Source organism: Annulohypoxylon truncatum (genome assembly GCF_022578515.1).
Source record: "Annulohypoxylon truncatum strain CBS 140777 unplaced genomic scaffold F4807scaffold_33, whole genome shotgun sequence".
NCBI classification, from domain to species: domain Eukaryota; kingdom Fungi; phylum Ascomycota; class Sordariomycetes; order Xylariales; family Hypoxylaceae; genus Annulohypoxylon; species Annulohypoxylon truncatum.
In genome coordinates, this window is record NW_025953819.1 from 276,891 (window position 1) to 298,026 (window position 21,136).

Here is a 21,136-nt window from a genome sequence, read left to right on the forward strand (position 1 = left end):
TACACTCAATCCGTATTGACTTGAATTGGTTACATACATCCACGAGGAAGTCGAAATTCTCTATAAACATGGACACGATTTTCGTACTTAAGTTGCTCAAGAGCTGATACGCAGTCAGATTCGAGCAACTACGCCAAATTAGCATCAGACGTTCCCATTACCTTCTGGTCAAAAATACCACAACAGGCGGGCGATACTGATTGCAAATATCCCTTTCAATACTCTATAAAAACTTTCTATGACATAGGAAAGACCACAACCAGACTCCCTACGCGACTGCCGACTCTTTTGGCTGTCGATTCCTTTTAATTTGATTACGGACACGCGTTATATCGCCGTTTCACTACAGAGCTCTACAGTAGAACTCACAATTTCTACGACCAAAGGCGAAGGGTAAACATAAGTACCTACATACTCAAATCGTTGATGACTTCATATACCCCAATTCTTGCATTTTTGGTGGCGTTGGTAGGGTTCTCCGTATGTACAGTGCTAGGGACCCTTCGCGGAATAGCAACCCCTTGGGATGGGTTTTGCATGGAAGTGTGTATAATACAGTGGTGAGAAAAGGCCCCCAAGTAACGACATTGCTTTTCGAGTAAATCGTAGTTAATAAATTACAATTGATCTTAATAGCCTTTGAAAATACCCTCGTAGAATCACGTAGCAATATGCAGCCCAGTTAGCTGCGCAGTAAGCCTTTTTAACTCCGACCTCATTCGGCCAAGAATTGTCTTATCCCTGCTAGTTTTTGATCCTGCTACCGGCGGTACCCAATAAGATGGCGTGATTTACTCAGCAAATCCGCATGGATGAGCATTGACAAGGGGGAGCTCGGCACAAGCCAGCACAAGCTCCAACGATATATCACCCAATGGTGTCATTGATGGCATGTTTCGTCTCGTACGAGAAGCTCTGATTTGACGAGACTTGCGTATGTGCTAGGTGTGCGCTGTATGTTTATTAAGAACGGTTCTGGCCAGCTTACATACACCCATCCATACAAGCCTTGTTGCAGTAGCTGTAGGTTAGAGCACTGGTAAATAAAAGCTTGCCTACCTGCCCCCCAGCTCATCCCACCTTGCTCGAAGCTTCTCCAAGATGGAACCTCCGGCAAAGCTTCAACCACGCCGAAGCATCCTCGATAGACCTATTCTTATAGCTATTCCTATTCTCATCGGATTGTTCATCACGAGGTCACCTTTCTTCATGGCGGCCCCGGCTCTGGATACTGCTGCCGCTGACGGCAAGCCTTGGGCTGATACGCCGATTAAGTTGGTTGCGACGCCGCAATACGAGACCAAGAAGGTATTTCGTTGCCCCGCCCTTTGCTCTTCCTAACATATCCACCTTGTAATGAATTGCGAAGTTGGATGAAGGTGGATATGCGAGTATGGGCTAACCTAACATCTTTGACGACTTAACAGACCGACATCTTCACCACGGGCGCAACCCACATGGCGCTCCTGCACAACGCCATCCTCCGCGGCTTCAACTCGGTGTACCTACAGGCGCCGCACGTCAAGCCGGTCGACCACGCCGACTTCATCGGGTACGCGCTGACGTGGCACAAGTTCGTCGCCTCGCACCACGACGACGAGGAGGCCACGCTGTTCCCCAAGGTCGAGGAGGTGCTGCAAGACACGACTATCTGGGCCGAGACGCACAAGGAGCACGAAGCGTTCTTAGGGGGTTTGGCTAAGTTCGAGAAGTACCTCCGCGGCGTGGAGGGTAAGCCGGCTAGTTTTGATGGCAAGGAGTTGGTTACGATCATGGACGGGTTTAAGGATTCGTTCGATGCGCATTTTCACAGCGAGATCGCGACGATTGCGAGATTGGCCGAGCACCCGAATGCGCCCAAACCAGGGTCCCCCGAGGAGCGGACGGCGTCGCTGACGTTTAAGTCTTGGGGCAAGAGCACGGTTACAAAGGCCGGCACGCTGGACGTCGTGCCCTTCTTCCTGTTGAACCTGGACGGCACGGCGGAGGAGGGCTTGTGGCAGAACTGGCCCCCGATCCCGGCGCCGATTAAATGGGGACTGGTTAATATAGCGGGAGCGTGGCACGCGCGTTGGTGGAAGTTTAGCTCGTGTGCGGCGGGGAGGCCGAGGGTGTTGTATGCGCTTGAGTAGGTATGTAGGGGGGAGAGAGGTGGGAGGAGCATGATACCCTGTTGAATTTTTTGTTGAAGATTTGGAATTTGGAGCTTGGGATTTACCTACTTAGGTGCGTTTGATATTTGTTTTAATGAACGATAACTCTACTTCAAAGGCAGTTTCAACGACGGCGCCGTGAAGGCATTGCATTATAATAGGTACCTAAGGGAAGCTGATGATAGTAATTCAACCCAAAAACGTAACATAGCGAGGAGATCAAAGCAGTAAGATGGAATATGAAACTTCACTCGAAAGAAAGCGCATCTCCCTGCAATTCCACAGAAACATCGGCTCAAGGAGTGAACACAAGATAGGGGCCATTATGCTGTCCAGCAACGATATCGTAAAGTTAATACTCGTCAATACAATTTCTTCCAGCACCCTGTTCTGGGTATCTAATATACTTGGTTCACCGGGTTTTGTTGAAGTAGGCTCGCTTCTTGTTATCCGCCTTCACATATCTCGGCCATGGATAGTTTCCGAGAGACCTGATAGTGCTCATATTACTACATCATTGCTGCGATATCTCAACCTTCTCCCACCAAAAATCGCTCTCCTTCTTCGCCCACACATCATCCTCGACCGTCGCAGGCACACCAACGCCACCACCAATCAACTCCTCATTACCCAGCCCAAACACAACCTTCTTCGGCTCAGCCCCCTCGTGCGAAACCCACTCCGGCCTATCCCCATAAGCCCCGGGGATCTTATTCGGATCGCCGGTACATATGAAACTGGTGGTGTACGCGTGCAGCACGCCGGCCAACTCGTCCTGCGCCTTGGACTTGGCGCAGACCGCCTTCTCGCGCACCTCGTACGCCATGTTGTCGCCGTGGCTCGCGCCGCCGACGACGCTGCTCACGGCCGCCCAGTGGTACAGGTACACGGGCACGCGCGGGCCCGCGAAATGCGCCGTCTGCCGCACGGGCGCGACGTACGCGTAGTGCGCGTACGCGGCCTCGATGCGCTTGTACTGCGGCCCCACGCCGTAGCTCAGCCGGTCTTCCTTGTAGATCGAGTCCGGCACCGTGGCCGGGTCCGGGTAGAGCGCGTCGATGGCGTCGAGGTCCTCTTGCGTTAGTTGCGGTAGCAGCTCGTGGAAGAAGGCGGTGAACTCGGTGGACTTGGATATCGTCTTGGGCACGTAGAGCGAGCCCTCGTTGCCGTTGAAGCCGGTCATTATGGGCACCTTGTGCCATTTGCCGGTGCGCCAGCCGTCGATCGGCCGGTGCCGGATGATTTCGCCGTCTATGACGGGTTGGAAGGCCCAGCGCAGACTCGGGTTGTATTTGTAGAAGACGGTGGTCTGCGCTTTTGCGATCACGGAGAGGGGTATGGAGCGCAGAAAGGGGAAGATCCCGTCTTCTGGTAGGCTTTCTGGACAGTCGACTTCTTTTAGGAAGGCTTTGAACTGCTCTTCGTGAATGTCTGAGTCGTAATGGCGCACGGCGCGTGATGTCGGCGCGCCGGACTCCATGATGACGCGGTGGAAGAGCGGAGGTTTGCCTTCCTCGTAGTCGAGGAGGTGGTGGCCGATCTTCATGGTTATGGTTAGCATAGGTACCTAATTACCTACGAAGTAAATAAATGCAGAAATACCGAATGAGCTCCCGCAGAGAGGCCAAAAATGGTGACGTTGTTTTTATCACCTCCAAATTGGCCAATGTTCTCCTGCACCCATTCCATGAGCAGAATCTGGTCCTTCAACCCTAGGTTGAGCGCCCCGTGCTTGGCACTAAGTTTCGAAGGCAAGAATCCGAGAGCGCCGATGCGGTAGTTGAACGACACAAGGACGAAAGGCTCGGCGGACCAGCCGACCATCGAAGCGCTGTCGTGCATCGCGGCATTTCCGCGGTTGAAGGCGCCGCCGTGGATGTAGATGGCGACCGGCAGCGGCTTTGAACCCGGACCGCCGGTCCCCGTTTGGCGGAAGACGTTGGCCGTGAGACAGTCCTCGCTTTCCTCCAACTTCGGCCCCTTGATGATAAACTGTTTCGCGGGCGCTCGCGGTCCGAACTTGGATGCGTCGATGACGTCGTAAGAGCGCGCCACCTTCTCGGGCGGTCGGAACCTCCTGTCGCCCGTGGGCGGCAGGGCGTAGGGGATCCCTAAGAAGGCGTCGACGGGCTTGGGGTACGCATCCTGTTGTTGGATCCCTACCACCGTTCCTTGAGCAAGGGTGACCTTGGGCCGCGCCGGCGCTGTCGATTGTCCTTCTGCTGTCATCACGTGCGGTCTAGACTCGCAAACATTCGATTCGATATTCTAGGTGGTACATATGATCTAGATATATTTTTAATCCTTGCCGGAAAATCATCGTAGGGTGCGGAGAAGAATGCGACTTCGGTGGACAGCCGAAAGCACTCGGGTATCTCCGCCAAACTGTGGGTTGCAGCAAGACCGCCGTTCCGATCCGCAGATAGGGGTTTGCCTTGACTATTTCTCAAGAATACGTACGAAAGCCCCTCACTTTCCTCTCCAGTTGCTTTACTGACCTACGTCCTCCTGAGACAAATTAGACGGCGTCCCTGCTCGAATCATGCCCGCAAGGTGGATGTCGAAAAACAAGGCCGACTAAATAATTTCAACGAAGAAAGTGGATACCAAGATAGTATGCGGCTTCGACGGCGTTGAGATTCTCTTATGAGAGAACATCTTCGGCTATAAGTATCTCAAAGAAGACCCGATTATCCCCTGCTTCATGATGATTAACTATCGCTATAACAATTAGTATGCACTTAGATCCGATTTGTACTTTTTAGGCGGCTACATATGAGTAGAATAGACAATTTTGTTGCGGAGGTGATAGTGAAGTAAAGTACGGTTGCAATGCAGTAATTTAGACCGTGATGAACAATATATCCTCCGCCGCGAATCTATAACTTGGGTCTAGGTTCGTAGTTACAGCCACACAAGTTGGGCTCATAGCAGTTGCTAATATTGGTTGTTACAAGATTGAATACTTACCTAGTATACCTACTTACTAAGTCCTGCCTCTTCGGTAATATCTTGCAATTCTTGCCCATTTCGCTAGGTAGTCAAAGCGCGGCACCCCCTTAAGGTGGCTTGTCGAGAGATATTGTAGACGGCAGCTGTATAGATGAGATTTTCAATCTACATAATACCTATGTCGAGGACGGAAAAGATCTCCCAAAGTGCAAAGCTTGTTGTAGAGAATTATCAGACTAGGTAATCACTCTAATCGTACCGAGTATCTGTCTACAAACGACAAATTCTTCTCTGAACCCATTCTCGTCTAGAGGGAAATCACATAAGCAACCAAAGTTTGAAGATATCTCTATTAATACGTAGATCACCTGACCTTAGATAAGACTGAATTGAGGACACGTGACGATAAAGCTCCTAGTCACCTGATGACCCTGGGAATGATATCTGACACTGATCAGTGTCCAATTATCTAGTGCATTTTAGTTTGAAAGACGATGACAACTTTAAGCGGCACTTGACAACTCCCGATTCTCTAGTCTTGCTATGATTATTTGTGTTAGGTTTCGTACGCTGATCTGTTTATCTAAGAGCGTTATGAACGGAACGTCGACCCCGAGCGCGTGGAAGATGAAGGTCCTAAACTCGGCCGCCAGCATAGAATCTATTCCGAACTCCCCCAGCTTCTGCTCCGGCCGCAGCTGTTCGACCGGCAGTAGGATTAAATTTGCAATCTTTTTCGCGACGATTCCTTGCACGGCATCGGAAACGCTGTCGGTGTGTCCACTCGAGGCTAGCACCTTGGTGACCTCGGGTGGCAGGCCGTGGCGAGCGCCGACAGCTGCACCATTAGAGCCACGTGTGCTACGTGCAAAGGCGGCAGCAAGCAAAGATGCGCGAGGATCTGCGAGGACGTGGTTATCGCCTTCGAAACCACGGTCGCGTTGCTCCTTGAGGCCGATGAATTCGATACCAGTCAGGATGTGAGCGCCGACGAGATCATCGTAATGCGCCGTCCACTTGGACGGCGACTGATATACGATAGCTACGTCTAGGATTTGCAACATCTCGTCTTCGGTGATAGAGTGAATTCCCTTACGTTTGAGCAGAGCTTCGATGTCCGGATGTTCGTGCAGGTAACCAACCTCCGCGATCATGCCATAACCGATGGAGACAGCGGGCTGTCCAAGCCGGCTACGGTATCGCGCAAAGGCGTCAAGGAACGAATTCGCGGCGCAGTAATTACTTTCAGTAGCCATACCAACGGTGCCAGAGATAGAAGATGTGACGATAAAGAAGTCGAGTAGCGAGTCACGGCCATCCTTCGATAGCACGTTATGAAGATTCCACGACCCGCGGACTTTAGGTGCGATACTGGTGTGCCAGCTGGCATGGGACATGCTGCTCCAGAGAGCCTCGCTTAGGCCCATAGCTGCATGAATCACTCCTCCAATTGGGAAGGGGGCCTGTTGAATGATCCTCTCCACATCGTCATAATTGCTGACATCTCCCTGGAAAACTTCGACCTGGGCACCTTGCTTAAGGAGGTCGTCGACGAACATCTTAGATTCCGGCGTTTTCAAGCCGGATCGCCCAAGAAAGACTAAGCTTTTCGCACCGCGCGAGATCATCCACTTAGAAATACTGCGGCCGAGACCTCCAAGACATCCAATCATAAGATAGGTCTTGTTCGGTGAGAGCGTAGTTTCGTACCTTTGGGGCTTAACACGGATGCGGTCGGCACCATCCTGAAATGAGACAGCCAACTTACCCATACGAGTGCCAAGTGAGAAGTGCCGGAATGCCTGCGTTATCTCAGACGCACGGAAAGTCTCAATAGGAGAGCACGGTTTGGCGATACCATTGCGGATTAAGTTCATACTTTCTACTAAGAGTCTCTGCCACAGGTCGTGATGGCTTTTCTTCTTGGAGTAGAAGAGGTTACTTAGGTCAAAGGCCGTAAAGGACACATTCTTTCCAAAAGTATTCATATTCAATGATCCGTCGTCGAGAATATCGCGCTTGCCAATTTCCACGAAGCGGCCAAAGTCGGCGCACGCCTCAAAGCTGCTCCGAAGCAGCTCGCCAGTGAGGGAGTTCAGCACAACATCCACTCCCTGGCCACCCGTTGCCTTCATGATGGCAGGAAGGAAAGAAGCATCGCGTGAGTTGAAAATGCGCTCCGGGTCTAGTCCAAACCCCTTGACCAGGAACTCCTTCTTGGACTCGTTACCCACTGTGGCAAAGATCTCGGCACCAATATGGTTCGCCAGCTGGATTGCAGCAAGACCAACACCACCGGCGGCGGAATGGATGAGGACATACTCTCCGCGTTGCAGATTTGCACGGTGAACCAAGCCGTAAATGACTGTTGAGAACACAATAGGGATAGTTGAAGCTGTGGTGAAGTCCATGTCGTCTTCCAATTTACACACTGCCCATTGAGGCAAGCGCTCGTGGGTTGCAAAGTGGCCAGGTGCCATGGCGACAACACGGTCTCCAGGTTTGAAGTTAGTGACCGTCGAGCCCACGTTCACAACGAGCCCGGCGCATTCGCATGAACACGATACGTTATGTGTGTCGATCTTGGCACTGAGAACGTAAAGGTCCTTGGCGTTCAGACCCACACTCTTGACCTCGATTTCCACATAATCCGTAGGGAGTGGTTCTGTGTACTCTCTAGATATAAAGTGGATGGTGTCCATCTGTCCCGGATGAGAGATATGCAGCTGACAACGGCCGGCTTTTCCAATAGGCACCTCCAGAAGCCCTTCGTCCTGTTTCAAGCGGAACTGCGCGTTTAGCTCATCGGCAGGCTCCCACCGGGCCGAGTGAATGGTCTGTTCTTTCTGGCTCAACTCAAGTTCCGGATGCGGATTCCTCATCAGCTGATCCATGACATTGCAGGCATTATAAGCTGTACCGTCGATGTTGGTCTCTGTCTCATCAATGTCGAACACAGCAAATTGAAGTGATGGCTGCTCAAGCATCACGGCACGAGAAAGGCCAAGGACTGGTGCAAATTCGGGATTGGTTCCCGCCATGAAGTCGCCATGGCATACCCAGAGGATGAGTGAAGCGCGATCTGTCATTGTCTTGACAAAGCGCATTTGTTCTTCGCTGATCGTGCTAAGGATAGGCTCCTTGGATTCGATGGTCGAGATAACCACGGACCGAGACGGAATAGTCTCATCGTTAACATCAGATATTCCAATCAGGGGCACACAGTGCCCAAAGTAAGACTCCATAGCTTTATGAATCTTCGAGTCTAGTGCAGATTGCTGACCTGTTCGGTTTACCTATCGTCATGTCAGTCAAGATTCAAAATCGTTGCATGCAATCATGAGACGCACCATGACGACGTCACACTTCTTTCGTTCTCGGATATTCGATCTCTCACTGATTATAGTGATATTGACAGGCTCGTCAGTATTTCCGGTAATGGCTTTGATGCTATACGCAGCATATGCGCTTTCCTCGACCTTCTTCCCAGTGATAAGCGTTGTCGGAGTCGCCATCCAGTCCTTAACTCCGGTTGGCAACGCTCCAAGACTAAAAATGATGTCGAACTTGGTTTCTTTTGAGATAGCCTCGTCCATAGAGTCAGAGCCTGATTCAGTAGACGAGACTTCACGACCACGAAGTCCTCCTTCGGAGAAAGTTGCTTGTGTAAAGGTTTCAAAACGTCTTAAAGGGGATTTTGCCTTAAGGGCATTTAGAAGGACGTTTCGCGTGTCTTCATCCGCATTCAACAAAAGGATTCGACCTTTCGGGTTCTTATGGGTGCAAAGGTCGAGCGCACCTGCTAGCCGGATCAACGACTCTGGCATTGTCTTTTCGCCTGCAAACCTCTGCAAAAACCAGTCCGTGTATTTGACGAGACCGGGATTAATGCCCGCTTCCATCAACATAATATCCGGCCTCCAGGCCACGCGGCACATGGGGTTTCGCTCCTCGAGAGCTTCTTGTTGCGTATTACCTTGATAGGCAATGCATCGTGCCCCCTCTAAGCGAATCAAAGTCTCGCCGGAACTGTTGTAGAGCTCAGCGTCAATGTCAACCGTTCCAAAACCGACACGCCTTGATCTGGCATCAATGGCCCATGTTTTCCCCAAATCCATGTCAAGTAGGCTTGGGGATGAGAACAAAACCTTGTCCATTTTCACAGGAACAGTGGCGCGCAGTTCTCGAACCCAACCCCCTGTGGTCGCTACGAACGCGGTTTGGAGCATCGAATCGATGCTGATGGGATGAGCAATATACTGCCAAGACTGGCCAGGCCCAGTCTGATTGCCACGGAGCAGGTGAGTGACAACCAGAGATTCGTCGGCCTTTCTTGCACGATCGCAGTAGATGTCTTCCATTACAGCGAACTTTGGACCCCAGTTCAGGCCTTCCTTGGTGAACTTGTCGTACCACACGCGAGTAGCCTGCTGCTCCATGGTGTCTTTTTCTAGGTTGATGGTTCGCGATAGAACCTGTGCCGTCTTAGCGAGACTCACAAACCCAGTCGCATGGATTGTCGCGCACGAGTCTTCACCTGAGATCGACGAAACTGTAAAGTGCCACCAGGTATCTGACGCGAGGACGCTGGTAACATAAGCCCTGCGCATTTCCGTGACAACTTCGAGACGAGGTCGGTGCTCGGCATGAAAATCCATGGCTTTGAGAAAATTGAAGTGGCGCATTTCGATTCCTGGACAGTCATGAAGGTGAATCCCGTTCACCTGACATGCTGCCTCAGCTCCCATTGCCAGGTATGCTGCAGCCGGGAACACGACGGAAGGTCCAAGGCAATGGTCCTTGAGCCAAGGAACCTCATCCACATCGACGATATTACGCCATGTAGTTGTTAACTTGCTCGCTCCGTGGATCTGAGAGCCAAGCAAATCGTGTCGTGGGAACGGGCGATTTCGGAACTCGGTCACTGCTCGTGACTCGGTCCATAGCGTTGGCGCAGTGTAATCCCAGGAGTAATGGGGAAGATCGGTCAAGACACGGCGTTCCAAAGATTCAGGCACAAGATTATCTGGGAGTATATTTTCCAAAGGCAAATCATCGTTCCCTTGAAGGAAGAGCGAGCCGACAAGGGACAGCAAAGTGACTGCACCATCCTTGCCGCGAATAAGCGCTGGGTTGTAAGCGTAATAATCTGGAGCTCGGTTCTCTGAAGCAGCAATTTGCTTGATTGGAAGCTCGAGAGCAGAATGAGGGCCAAGTTCCAGCAAGTGATATCGACCGATTCCAAACATTCCCTTGACCGCGTCGCAGAATCTGACCGGAGATTCCAGATTCGTCACCCAGTATGCTATAGTAGCCATGTCACCCGAAGTCAACTCGACTCCGGTGACCGACGAAATAATGCGAACGTGAGAATCAATGATCTGGTGCGGTACGTCTCCGTTGGACGCACTCTTACTTCCTAGCTGTTGATCCGCATGCCACACTCGTTCAAGCGACTGCTGATATATATGGCGGATCTCCTTCATGTGCTTTGAGTGGTATGCCTTGTCGTTGGTCTTGAGCTTCCGCACGAATATTCCTTGGCGGTGTAGAATGGCTAGTAACTTCTCTACCGCGTAAGCGTCGCCACTCAAAGTGGTGCTCTCAGGAGAATTATCGCAGGCCAATGAAATCTGCTCGGTCAAATCATGCTCAGTAATAAAGGTCTGCGCAGCTTCTTTACCAAGACCAACTGCTATCATAGCACCGACTCGTGCATGCTGGACAACCGTACGACCACGGAAGTAGGCAGCCATAATAGCCCGGTAGGCACTGAGATGACCAGCAGCGTATGCGGCGCCAATTTCTCCGGATGAGTGCCCAATAACCACTTTAGGCCTTATATTCCATTCTTTGAGAAGATCGATCAATGCAACCTGGACGGCTGTGCAGATGGGCTGTGACTTTTCGGCCAAGTCAATGTCACTGCTCTCACTTGGAGCAAGAAGTGTATCCTCCAATGTCCAACCGGGCATGTCCTCAGTACTGAGACCGGCGAGGCAAGAGTCAAGATACCGAATCGACTCTCGGAATTTGGAATATTGATGGAATAGCTGGCCACCCATGCCGGGCCATTGAGCTCCCTGGCCGGTGAAAATGAACGCGAGTGGAAGAGTTTCAGTTTCGAGTTGATTCTTGATCAACTTTGCGGGATCAAGATCGTCGGCCAACGTCTGAGGGGTGACAATAGCGAATCCTCTCGCGGCGAGACGAGACCGACGGCCATTCAAAGTATACACCAAATCCGTCAGGCTGATGCGGCTGTCTGAGCGAGAAACATAGTCCGCAATGTTCTTGACTAGGCAGCTCATGGAGTATTCCGTCCGCGCTGAGAACGTGAGAAGAGTTGGATTCATCTGCGGTATCATGTTCGTAGAAACGTTGCCGTTTCCACGACTGCATGTGTAAGAACCCATTGAGAGACGGTCGTTGGAGAGGGCCCTTGAGCACACCGGCGCGGCTTCGAGAATTGCGTGGCCATTCGCGCCGCCAAACCCAAAGGAATTCACACTTGCCCGGGCGACTCTAGACTTGGGCCATGGACGATTTTCCTTTACAATATCCAGATTCCACTGGTCAAGTTTGATGTTTGGATTGATCTTCTTAATGCCGATGGTTGCTGGGATCTCGCCGTGCTCGAGAGCAAGTGCCAGCTTGATGATGCTTGAGAGACCACTGGCACCTTCACTATGTCCGAGGTTAGGTTTGATACCACCGACAGCAGTTGGCTTTCCAGTCATGTGATGAAAAACACGAGAGATCGCTTCGATTTCGATGGGATCGCCGACTTGAGTGCCGGTTCCGTGGGCCTAGATATTATACCAGTCAGATGGTGGTTTACCTATAAGGTCAAATTCTTACCTCTACGTAGTCGGTTCCATCTGTGGGAAGGCAAGCTCTCCTATACGCCGCTCTAATGACTGCTTCTTGGCCATCGATACTGGGCTGTACAATACCTGGAGTACGACCATTGCTGGGAAATTGTCAGTTATATCTCATCAAGTGTACCCCATCCTTCTCCAGCCAAAGAGAAAAGGATGAGAGATAGCCCAGTACATACCCGTTGACCGCAGTTCCTCGAATGATGCAACGAATCGGATCCCCGTCTCGTTGAGCGTCACTCAGCCTCTTGAGATAGAGGGACGATGCGCCATCCGCTCGTCCATACCCGTTGGCTGATTCATCGAACGTATGACAAGTCGAATCTGGAGACAGAATTCCGGCTTTGACAGCAATCAACTGCTGCTCTGCTGATTGGATCAAATTTGCACTTGCGACGACCGCCGCATCGCAGTCATGGGAATCAAGAGCCAGACATGCAAAGTGCAAGGCGTACATGGACGATGAGCATGCGGTATCTAATACGACGGATGGGCCACGCAGGTCAAAGCAGTGAGAAATTCGGTTTGATAGGACAGTTGGGCCAGAACCTGTAGCACTATATCGTGAAAAGTACTCGGGATCTTTGTACTGCATGATCATATAGTCATTAGTGAAATTCCCAACGTAGACGCCTGTCTTGGAGCCTCGGATCTTAGACAGCGGAACTCCCCCGTTCTCAAATGATTCGTACACGACTTCCAGCAACTTCCTTTGCTGTGCGTCCATATATGACGCTTCAAGGTTGTTGATACCGAAGAAAGCGTTGTCGAATGACCGCAAGTCTTCCTGAAGAAAATATCCGCCCGTCGAGTTGATGCTTCCAGGTCGTTCAGCGTCAGGATGATAGAATCCATCCACATTGAATCGAGACATGGGCACCCTACAGTGACCGGATTTGTTCTGGACCAAAAGGTCCCAAAGGTCAGACGGCGAAGAGACATGGCCAGGTAAGCGACAGCCTAAGAGTCTATGGTCAGTATTCTAATCGGTGTCCATAAGGAGGTCAAACGGTATCTACCCATTCCCACTATCGCAATGGGCTCCCGCTGAATGTTGAATCCCTCCTGCAATATTCCATCACCGTTTATTTGGAATTCCATGATCGACATAAAGAAAGTCTATCCACATCTAAGTTGAAGTCATTCTACACTGAGAAGGAGTTCAAACGATGGGGCCGACATAAACCGCTTGGATATCATCGTGTGTGTCACTCGGCGAGAACTAGAAGCAAAGGAGTGTGACATTGTTTGAGGTGCCATCGTTACAACAGTGCACATATTAGGTATCCAACGCGATGCCCAGGTCCCAAAAGTTAGAAGAAATATTATTGGCGGCACTGCAGCCGCTGCGGTAACAATTGGAGGTTGGTTAGTTGATCAGTTTCATGCCAACTTTCGCATGCTTGTTAATATATTGGGAACACATTGCCGCTGACCTCCCGCGTCGCTGTGGCCATGACCTTCCAAGCCTTTGTTCCGCCGGGGTAGCTTGAGAGCAAAATGATTCGCTCAATCACACAGTTTATACATAGCAGTCGGTAAGTATAGACTGACAGGACTAATATCCGAATAACGAGAATGATGCGATTCATGACATCGGGGGGCTTCCCCCTAGACCTGCAAAGACATTTTCATGCACATACCTAGGTATGTTTCTAAATGGTTCAACATAACCACATGCGTGCATATATAGGTTGCAACAGCCTCGCCATAGTGTTCAAAAGGACCGACAATCACGTCTCATTAGCACTTTGAATTTTCGTGTTTATATTGGTTCATAACTGAGAAGGTTGATTGGGTGCCGAATTAATCGGTTGCTGCAGTATTAGACACGCCGCAGAAGCACTTATCCGCAGATACAAGCATGACAACTTCAACCCGCCAACGTCGCTAAATGCTTCCGAGCCAAGCAGGTTAAGAGGGCCTCGTAGACGCCCCTCTTGTTTAACTAAGGCCTTCGTATTGAGGTGACGATGCTAAAGAAGATGATGTAACCAACGAAAACAAGTTGGTGGTACTGAGACACAGTCGATGGGTGCTTGTTTTAACGTTTTCCTGCATTGGAAACTATGTCTGGAGGCAGGCTGTGCTTATGGGTTTCACGATGCTTATAATATGGTAGGTATAGCCCATCCTCGAGCGATAAGGCTCTCCGACTTTGCCAGGCACATGCATATGCAGTTGCCAGTCGTGCAACTATCAAGATATACCTCGAAAATTGATCACGCCGATCTAATCAAGGGATGAGGAATGACTTTAAGTGTCTTCGGAAGTCCACTCCATTCAATGAATATATATAGACGGAGAGTAACTTCGGCCACTCCACTCTATAATCCGAATTGCCCTTGAACTTGCGCTTAGATTTGTTTCTTTGCCCGGCATGGCGACGCAATTGACCGCCGCCGAGGCGGACGAGAGCAGGCAGCCAAACCTGATCGCGCTGTGTACCGTCATGCTGATCTCGTCGACCTTGGCTTTGAGCTTGCGCTTCTGGTCTAACTACGTTGCGCCCTCTCACCACTGGGGATGGGATGACTTGTTCGCAGCGATCACTCTGGTAGGTGCTTGACCTTTTTTTTTCTTTTTTTTTTTCTTGATTCATTTATTTAAATCCGCGAATAAACCTCCAGACTGATCCAAATACAGCCATTCATCATCTCGGAAACTGCCGTAATCCTCTGGTGGACCCGTCTCGGCTTGGGCAAGCATGCGGTTACTATCCCGCCGGCTGACCTAGCGGAGGGCCCCAAGATGATCTTCATTGCCACTATCTTTTACAGTTGCAATATCTCGCTCCCCAAGTTCTCAGCGCTCTTCTTCTACCATCGTGTCTTCGAACGCACTAGCAAGTGGTTCACCGTCGCGCGATGGATTGTCGGCGCCATGAACGCCGCCTGGCTGGTCTCGGCCACGATCAACGTTTTCTTGCAGTGCACACCCGTCAACGCCGCGTGGGAGCCTGTCCCGGGATCGACGTGTATTTCGCAGTGGGGCTGGTTTATCGGCACCGCAATCCCCAGCATGGTGATTGATCTACTTATCCTGATTATGCCAATGCCGCTGCTCTGGCGTCTTCAGGCGCCGGTTTCCCGCCGCATCATGGTCGGGGTGCTGTTTCTTTGCGGCTATTGGTAAGTTTCCATTTCTGGCAGAATCTTGGAGTCGTAGCCACTCCTGTTAACTCTCGCGCTTAGCGTTATTGTTGTCTCGATTGGTCGTCTGGTGACGCTTGCGCGAGCTGGTTCTCATGTGTTCGACGACCTCACTTGGAGGCCCGTTGGATACCTTGAGTGGGTGCAATGCGAAGGCCCCATTTCGCTAATCTCCGTCTGCTTACCCAATATCTTCCGCTTCTTCAGGCGTGTACACGAGAAGGGTGTCAAGGGTGCTTTCCCCGATAGCCGAGGAGAATCGAAGCCGTCGTCCTCATTCACTAGTGGACACTACCAACGGCAGTTCGTTCGCATGGAGGATTATCCGTCACACTTGTCCACCCAACAAGAGACATATGTCGAAGGCACTCATAAGAGCCAGTTTTAAGGGTATGTTTGCACGCTCAAAATGGTAGCGTACCTAACTATGAAGATGATATGGTGAGGAGTGCTTTTTTCGGTGTTTACTTCCATCATTACGTACCTAGGTAGTTTCGACGCTGACTGCGTGAATATATGTATCAAGATAGAAATTCATTGACCGAACTATTCAGTACCTAGACAACTTTAAGATCTTCCTTCAAATGGTGTATTCGACAGTGCCAGTGACGCACCGCCGTCAACCACCAACGTATGTCCATTCACGTAGCTCGAGGCCGGAGAGGCAAGGAAGGCCACTGCATCTGCAATCTCGCTGGGTTTGACCAGCCTTCCCATGGGAAGATCACCAAGCAGGGCTTTCTTGACCTCCGGGGATGACTCGAGGAACTGGTCCATCATCGGCCCTGAAACATATGATGGCGCGACGGCGTTGACCCGAATGCCCCTTGCAGCGTTCTCGATGGCCGCTGTCTGCACCATCCCCTTGACTGCATGTTTCGCTGCGATGTAATTACCTACCCCCAAGAATGCACCCTCCGAGGCTAGCGACGTGAGAATGACGATCGCTCCCCTGGTAGGTCGATCGTTGGCGGTCGGGACTGACGCCACAGCATCCTGTCCGTCCATGATACGCAATGCAGCACGGGTCAATAAAAAGCAGCCAATATTGTGCACCTCATCGAGGCTACGCCAGTCAGCGAGGGACATGTCGCGGATGGGTGTCTGATTTGCGGCCCCGAACTAGATTATTTTTCAGCAGAAGCCATGATGAGGTAAGAATCCAGATGAGCGAAGACTAGGTAGGTACCTACCCCAGCGGTGTTGACAAGCACGTCGATGCGGCCATGAGTCTTGGCAACTTGAGTTATAAGACCATCCACGCTCGCCTCATCGCGCACATCTAACTGGTGTGCGGCTACTTTGAAGCACCCTGGATCCCTCGGGGGGTGGATATTTCGGCATAGAGTCGCTGTCTCTTCGACAGCGTCGAGGCTAAGGTCTGCGCACACCAACACATCGGCACCTAAAGAAGCCATTCGCTGAGCGACCGCCCGGCCAATACCGCCACCTGTTTTTATCAGTGCCAGATTCTTGTCGGACAGATAGCGATGAAGGAATGGGACGCATACCGGCACCTGTCACGAGAACAACACCTTTGACTTCCATACTATATAACGCTTTTCTTCACAAGCAGATAGTTTAGAGTTGAGAAATACCCTCAGTTTACGAAGGGATATTGTGGATTCTTATTACCCCGAGTTTACGAAGGGATATTGTGTATCCTGAGTTTACAAAGGGATATTGTGGGTCTAAAGCAGTGGCCTTCTAACAGCACCTTTTTCTTACCACACATTTCCTATCGCGGTAATCCCTTGAAGTCCGGCCCTAAACTTGTGTGACACCGATAGCTCCAGGAAAGCGTGGCCGTTAATTGGATGGAGGACCAGGAATAGCGGGCATAGACAGTTGATTATTAAGCCATAAAAGTACTTCTTAAGGCCATTTGACCAATTAGGTGCAGGAGAACAGGTTCTTAAAAGCTCAGCTTCGCAGTGGTCAAAGCTGCAAGGTTGCTGGTTTAATTGACAACTTACTTGAAGCTATTTTGGCAGTTGATTTAGTCCAGGGATAATTAAAGCTGTTTGAAGGGGGAGGCCATACGCTTATCGACGTTGCAAGGCTTCAAAAGTTGTCAAAGTGCGATACCGAGGAATCGAACCTTCGGCTCGGAAAAACTCAGGGTTATTGTGCCACCAAGGGTGGCCTCCAGCATGAAACGCTCCGAGCTTAGCCTCACTAGTATATGCAACCTATTGCACCATCACATGACGTTGGGACCCTTATAAGGTTGAATAGTCAAGGGTTCAGGAAACAATGGAGGGCCAGCTTCGAGACTTAGAGAGCTCAGGGGCTATAAAGGAAGCAATAGATTTAAGTGAATTCATTAAGCCTCCTAACTAGACTGTTAAACCCTTTACTACCTAGTAGCTTTGAAGATCTATTTGAAGAGATGGTTGAGGCATATACGGTTTAGGAAGAAGACCTAAAAAAAGAAAGGCAGCAAGCTTTAAGGAGATCCCCGTAGCTAACGCGTTGGCAGCGTGCTAAAAGCTTCTATCTTAGTGTGAGCAAAACATTATTAAAGATCCAGGGCTTATTAAGGCGTTAAAGAGGGAGGAATGGGAGCTTAGGTCTAGAAAAGCTCAGGAGAGTAAGCAGACGATAATTAGGAGGTATTTTTTTTTTACTTAACGTTACGTAGATTTTACTAGTAAATACAGGTAAAAGGTATATTACCCCTGTCCAAAGTGGGTCTATTTTCCTATAACGATACCTTTCTATAACAATCTAGAAGTTATGTTTTTTTTATATCGTTATGGTGAGGTTTTACTGTACATCGGCGATAGTGCGGGCCCTTTCAGCCCGTAAGCGTTGAGGTTCTCCTAGTGATCTCCAGAGGCGTCTAACCAACTAGAAGTAAGCTTTTGTGGGTGCCAGTGACGCTTAGGGGTTGTTGGAAGTGTAGTTACTAATCGTGGTGAAGCTGTACCCAGTCTTATACCAACTAAAGAGATAGATAATTGTTAGGCACTTATGTAGTTCACCCCCTTGCATCGGTCCGGCTTCTTTGTATGGAATTGGCAGCCGGACAGCCCTTTGTTGGTGCCACCCAACAGTGATCCAAATCAACATCCCAACTATGATAGCTACAGAGGAGTCATGTGGGATCTAACTAACATCTCTAAACCCCCCTGGGAGTTCAAAGCTAGCGGTATCCCACTTCAGAGACCATCTCTTATAAAAGCCCTGCCCACATCATAGAAAATTCTCAAGCCAAGCCCAACTTTCGTATATTAAATCATATATTTAAAAAAATTGAAGAGAACCACTATGACCTGGCAAGAGACTGATGAGAAAGGCGTCTTCTCGCGCCCGATTGGCGAGAATGAAACCTACATCAAGCTCCTAGGCGATACCGGCCTGCCGCTCAACCGCGAGCAATGGGCCATCAACTCCACGGCCACCATCGTTCCCACCGGGTCCTTCGCATCCACCGACCTGGCAGCTCATTTCCGCCGCGCCTGGATGCACCAGCGTTTCCAGCACCCGAGCCTTGCAGCCGAGGTAGCTCCCGACGACACGCACTTCATCTACACCGTGCCAGCCGACGGAGCCGCACTAGACGCCTGGGCCTCGCGGACCTTCAGCGTCGCCGCCGACGCCGACTCCTCCGCGGACGTGATCCCGACCTTCCAGCCGACGCCCTACGCGAAGCTGGTCTACATCCCGCGGTCCGGGGAGCTGCTCGCCACACGGCGCACTGGCGCACCGACGGGATGGGCGTCCTCCTCTTGCTGGACGCCTTCCTCTCCCTCGCGTCCGGGCCGGCGCCGCTCGCTGACCCGGCCTCACTTGCCTGGGGAACCGAGATCGCGCGTCTCGCGCCCGCCATCGAAGACGCCGCCGCCGTGCCCAAAGAATCCACGCCGGAGCTGAAGGAGCGCGGCGCCGCCCTCGTGAACGCGTTTTCCCATGTTGTCGGCGCGGTGGGGATCCCGTATCTGGGTGATGCAGCCACGCTGCCAGCCGGGACGCGCAGCGCTGCTCTCGTGCTCAGCCCGGAGACTACGGAGAAGATCGTGGCGGCCTGTAAGGCGCGAGGCGTCAGTGTGACTGTTGCGGTGCACGCGAGTGTTGCTGCTGCTAACTACGTGCTCGCCGACGCGGCGGCTAGGGACAGGCACTACACTAGCACCGTGCGCTTCGCGCTGCGGCCGTACCTGCCCGAGCCCTACTCCACGCCCGCCTTTGCCGCGGCCCTGTATACGACTGGTGTATGTCAATTCAGGGAGTCGTTTTAAACCCTTCTAGTGGTTTTTTTTTGGTTTTTTTTTTTTTTTTTTGGCGAGTCATTATTTCCCAAAGGAGCACATCCGCTCCTGAGACACACACGATTGTTCTTTCTAATTAGTAAGAGTATTTACTAACTCACCCTTTTTTTTTCAGTGGATGAAGCGCGTTGAGGCCGGAGCGTCCTGGGCGGAGCATCTCCAGAGCTACCGGGACGAGTACCGGAAGGGTATCACACGGGATTACCTCGATTCGCACCGCGAGTACGCGGCGCAGTTGGGCGAGCTGCTGCGCAACCTGTCGCAGAGCGGAGGGGACCAGCCGCCGCCCAGTGATGTCGACATCAGCAGTATCGGTAACGCGGAGAAAATAATTAGACGATCGTATGGTACCTCGGAGGCCGGGTTCGAAGTCAAGGCGGTTAGTGTCGGGGTTGAGATGCTCTCTCGACAGGCCGCGACCTTCGTCTGGACCTTTCGTGATCAGTTGAACCTCAGCGCCGTCTACAACGAGTCGTTTCACTCGGCCGAGCAGATGAACCAGTTTGTGAGCACGGCCAAGGCGAAGCTGCTTGAGGGGCTAGGTGTGCAGGACTCTTAGAGATGTGGCATTCGGATGGGTTCATCACGATCTCCAGTTGCCATCAATTCCAGAAATGTAAAGTTTGTGTTGGGATTGACGATGGCGTATAGTACGGGCGAGGGTCTAGCCCCTGAGTATAAGTACTTACGTACGTGTCCGTATAAAATCGACTAACTGGAGTATTTATAAACAGTTTGCGAATAGGAAGTTCCTGTGTAGTTAGCAATACGGAATATCCGGCGGATTCCACGACGTTAGCCCCTTTTTCGGTGAGTATACGGCAAGCCGTAGGCTCCCTATCGCACAATTCTCCAGCGATTAGCCTTTGACGACCAGCTCTAGAATTTATGCTTAGATACCTACCTAGGTAGCGATTGATTACCTACTCGCTCCTTATTAAGGGTTGGTGCATCTTCACTGTATTTCGTATAATTTATTTCAATCGTGTATATGAGGATCCGAAGGTCTCAAGAATGTTTTGTCAGATAACATCTTCAGGTCCACCAGAAGATTTATCATCACGTGTTTCAACTAAAGGGTGAAGTGGTCCGTGTGTGATTATCTAACCTTGATATGTTGGAATCTTTGATTCCTCACGTGACTTCCCTCCCAGAATCCCTCTTCAAACGGACCTTGACTTTACAACGAAATAACTTCACCAATCATTAGAGTAATCCCTTGCAGCCTCAACTTTAATTTAGCTCCCAATCAGATGAGTTAAATGATACAGGTTGCACTTAGATCAATCCTGGAATAGCTTCGGCCATTGTCAATTCGGCTACCTTTTCAGAGGCATTACAGAGACCCCGGTTACTCAGGAAACATAGGTTATTATCGACCCTTCGCGGTCTTTGTACTCGAGGACACCAAAACCACTCAAAAGATAGCGATCTACGTCACCTATAAGCTCTACTCTCCCCCTACGAAGCGGCCGAAATCTTCAAGTTATACAGCAAAACCTCAATCGACTATACCCACAAGCCCTCCGTCGACCAGAGCCGCAGAACCGCCGGCAGATATACCAATAGGATTACCCATTATCACTTCTAAAAAATGACTAACCGCATCCCCAGAGCAGCGTCCCTCTCCTATAATCAATAATAATCCTAATATATCACCTGAAGAGAACAATTCGAAGCCTCATCATAACCTTATTAAGGATTGGGTTTCCCGTTGCGATGTA

The 21,136-nt window shown here is 50.8% G+C and overlaps 6 protein-coding genes across 6 annotated transcripts; 3 read left to right on the forward strand and 3 right to left on the reverse strand.

The window, feature by feature from the left end:
• Nucleotides 1–1,101: 1,101 nt before the first annotated feature.
• On the forward strand, nucleotides 1,102–2,132 carry F4807DRAFT_463542 (uncharacterized protein; the record flags this gene model as incomplete). The annotated part of the gene is made up of 2 exons (XM_048001999.1): nucleotides 1,102–1,308; nucleotides 1,428–2,132. 2 exons carry the CDS (start codon nucleotides 1,102–1,104, stop codon nucleotides 2,130–2,132), a joined length of 912 nt encoding a protein of 303 aa, XP_047851116.1.
• Nucleotides 2,133–2,667: 535 nt separating this feature from the next.
• Nucleotides 2,668–4,382, reverse strand: F4807DRAFT_453341 (alpha/beta-hydrolase; the record flags this gene model as incomplete). The annotated part of the gene is made up of 2 exons (XM_048000447.1): nucleotides 2,668–3,693; nucleotides 3,792–4,382. 2 exons carry the CDS (start codon nucleotides 4,380–4,382, stop codon nucleotides 2,668–2,670), a joined length of 1,617 nt encoding a protein of 538 aa, XP_047851117.1.
• A 1,226-nt stretch (nucleotides 4,383–5,608) lies between these two features.
• F4807DRAFT_463544 (polyketide synthase) lies at nucleotides 5,609–13,087 on the reverse strand (the record flags this gene model as incomplete). Its single annotated transcript, XM_048002000.1, has 5 exons — nucleotides 5,609–8,401; nucleotides 8,456–11,914; nucleotides 11,967–12,078; nucleotides 12,166–12,946; nucleotides 13,006–13,087. 5 exons carry the CDS (start codon nucleotides 13,085–13,087, stop codon nucleotides 5,609–5,611), a joined length of 7,227 nt encoding a protein of 2,408 aa, XP_047851118.1.
• Nucleotides 13,088–13,972: 885 nt separating this feature from the next.
• Nucleotides 13,973–15,616, forward strand: F4807DRAFT_226546 (uncharacterized protein). Its single transcript, XM_047994113.1, has 3 exons — nucleotides 13,973–14,543; nucleotides 14,633–15,117; nucleotides 15,181–15,616. Exons 1-3 carry the CDS (start codon nucleotides 14,367–14,369, stop codon nucleotides 15,524–15,526), a joined length of 1,008 nt encoding a protein of 335 aa, XP_047851119.1. The 5' UTR covers nucleotides 13,973–14,366; the 3' UTR covers nucleotides 15,527–15,616.
• Nucleotides 15,382–16,774, reverse strand: F4807DRAFT_226605 (short-chain dehydrogenase/reductase SDR). Its single transcript, XM_047994114.1, has 4 exons — nucleotides 16,650–16,774; nucleotides 16,332–16,588; nucleotides 15,623–16,260; nucleotides 15,382–15,559 (listed from the first exon to the last, which is right to left on the reverse strand). Exons 1-3 carry the CDS (start codon nucleotides 16,684–16,686, stop codon nucleotides 15,706–15,708), a joined length of 849 nt encoding a protein of 282 aa, XP_047851120.1. The 5' UTR covers nucleotides 16,687–16,774; the 3' UTR covers nucleotides 15,382–15,559; nucleotides 15,623–15,705.
• Nucleotides 16,775–18,411: 1,637 nt separating this feature from the next.
• On the forward strand, nucleotides 18,412–19,971 carry F4807DRAFT_463547 (uncharacterized protein; the record flags this gene model as incomplete). Its single annotated transcript, XM_048002001.1, has 3 exons — nucleotides 18,412–18,678; nucleotides 18,729–19,355; nucleotides 19,528–19,971. 3 exons carry the CDS (start codon nucleotides 18,412–18,414, stop codon nucleotides 19,969–19,971), a joined length of 1,338 nt encoding a protein of 445 aa, XP_047851121.1.
• Nucleotides 19,972–21,136: the final 1,165 nt, after the last annotated feature.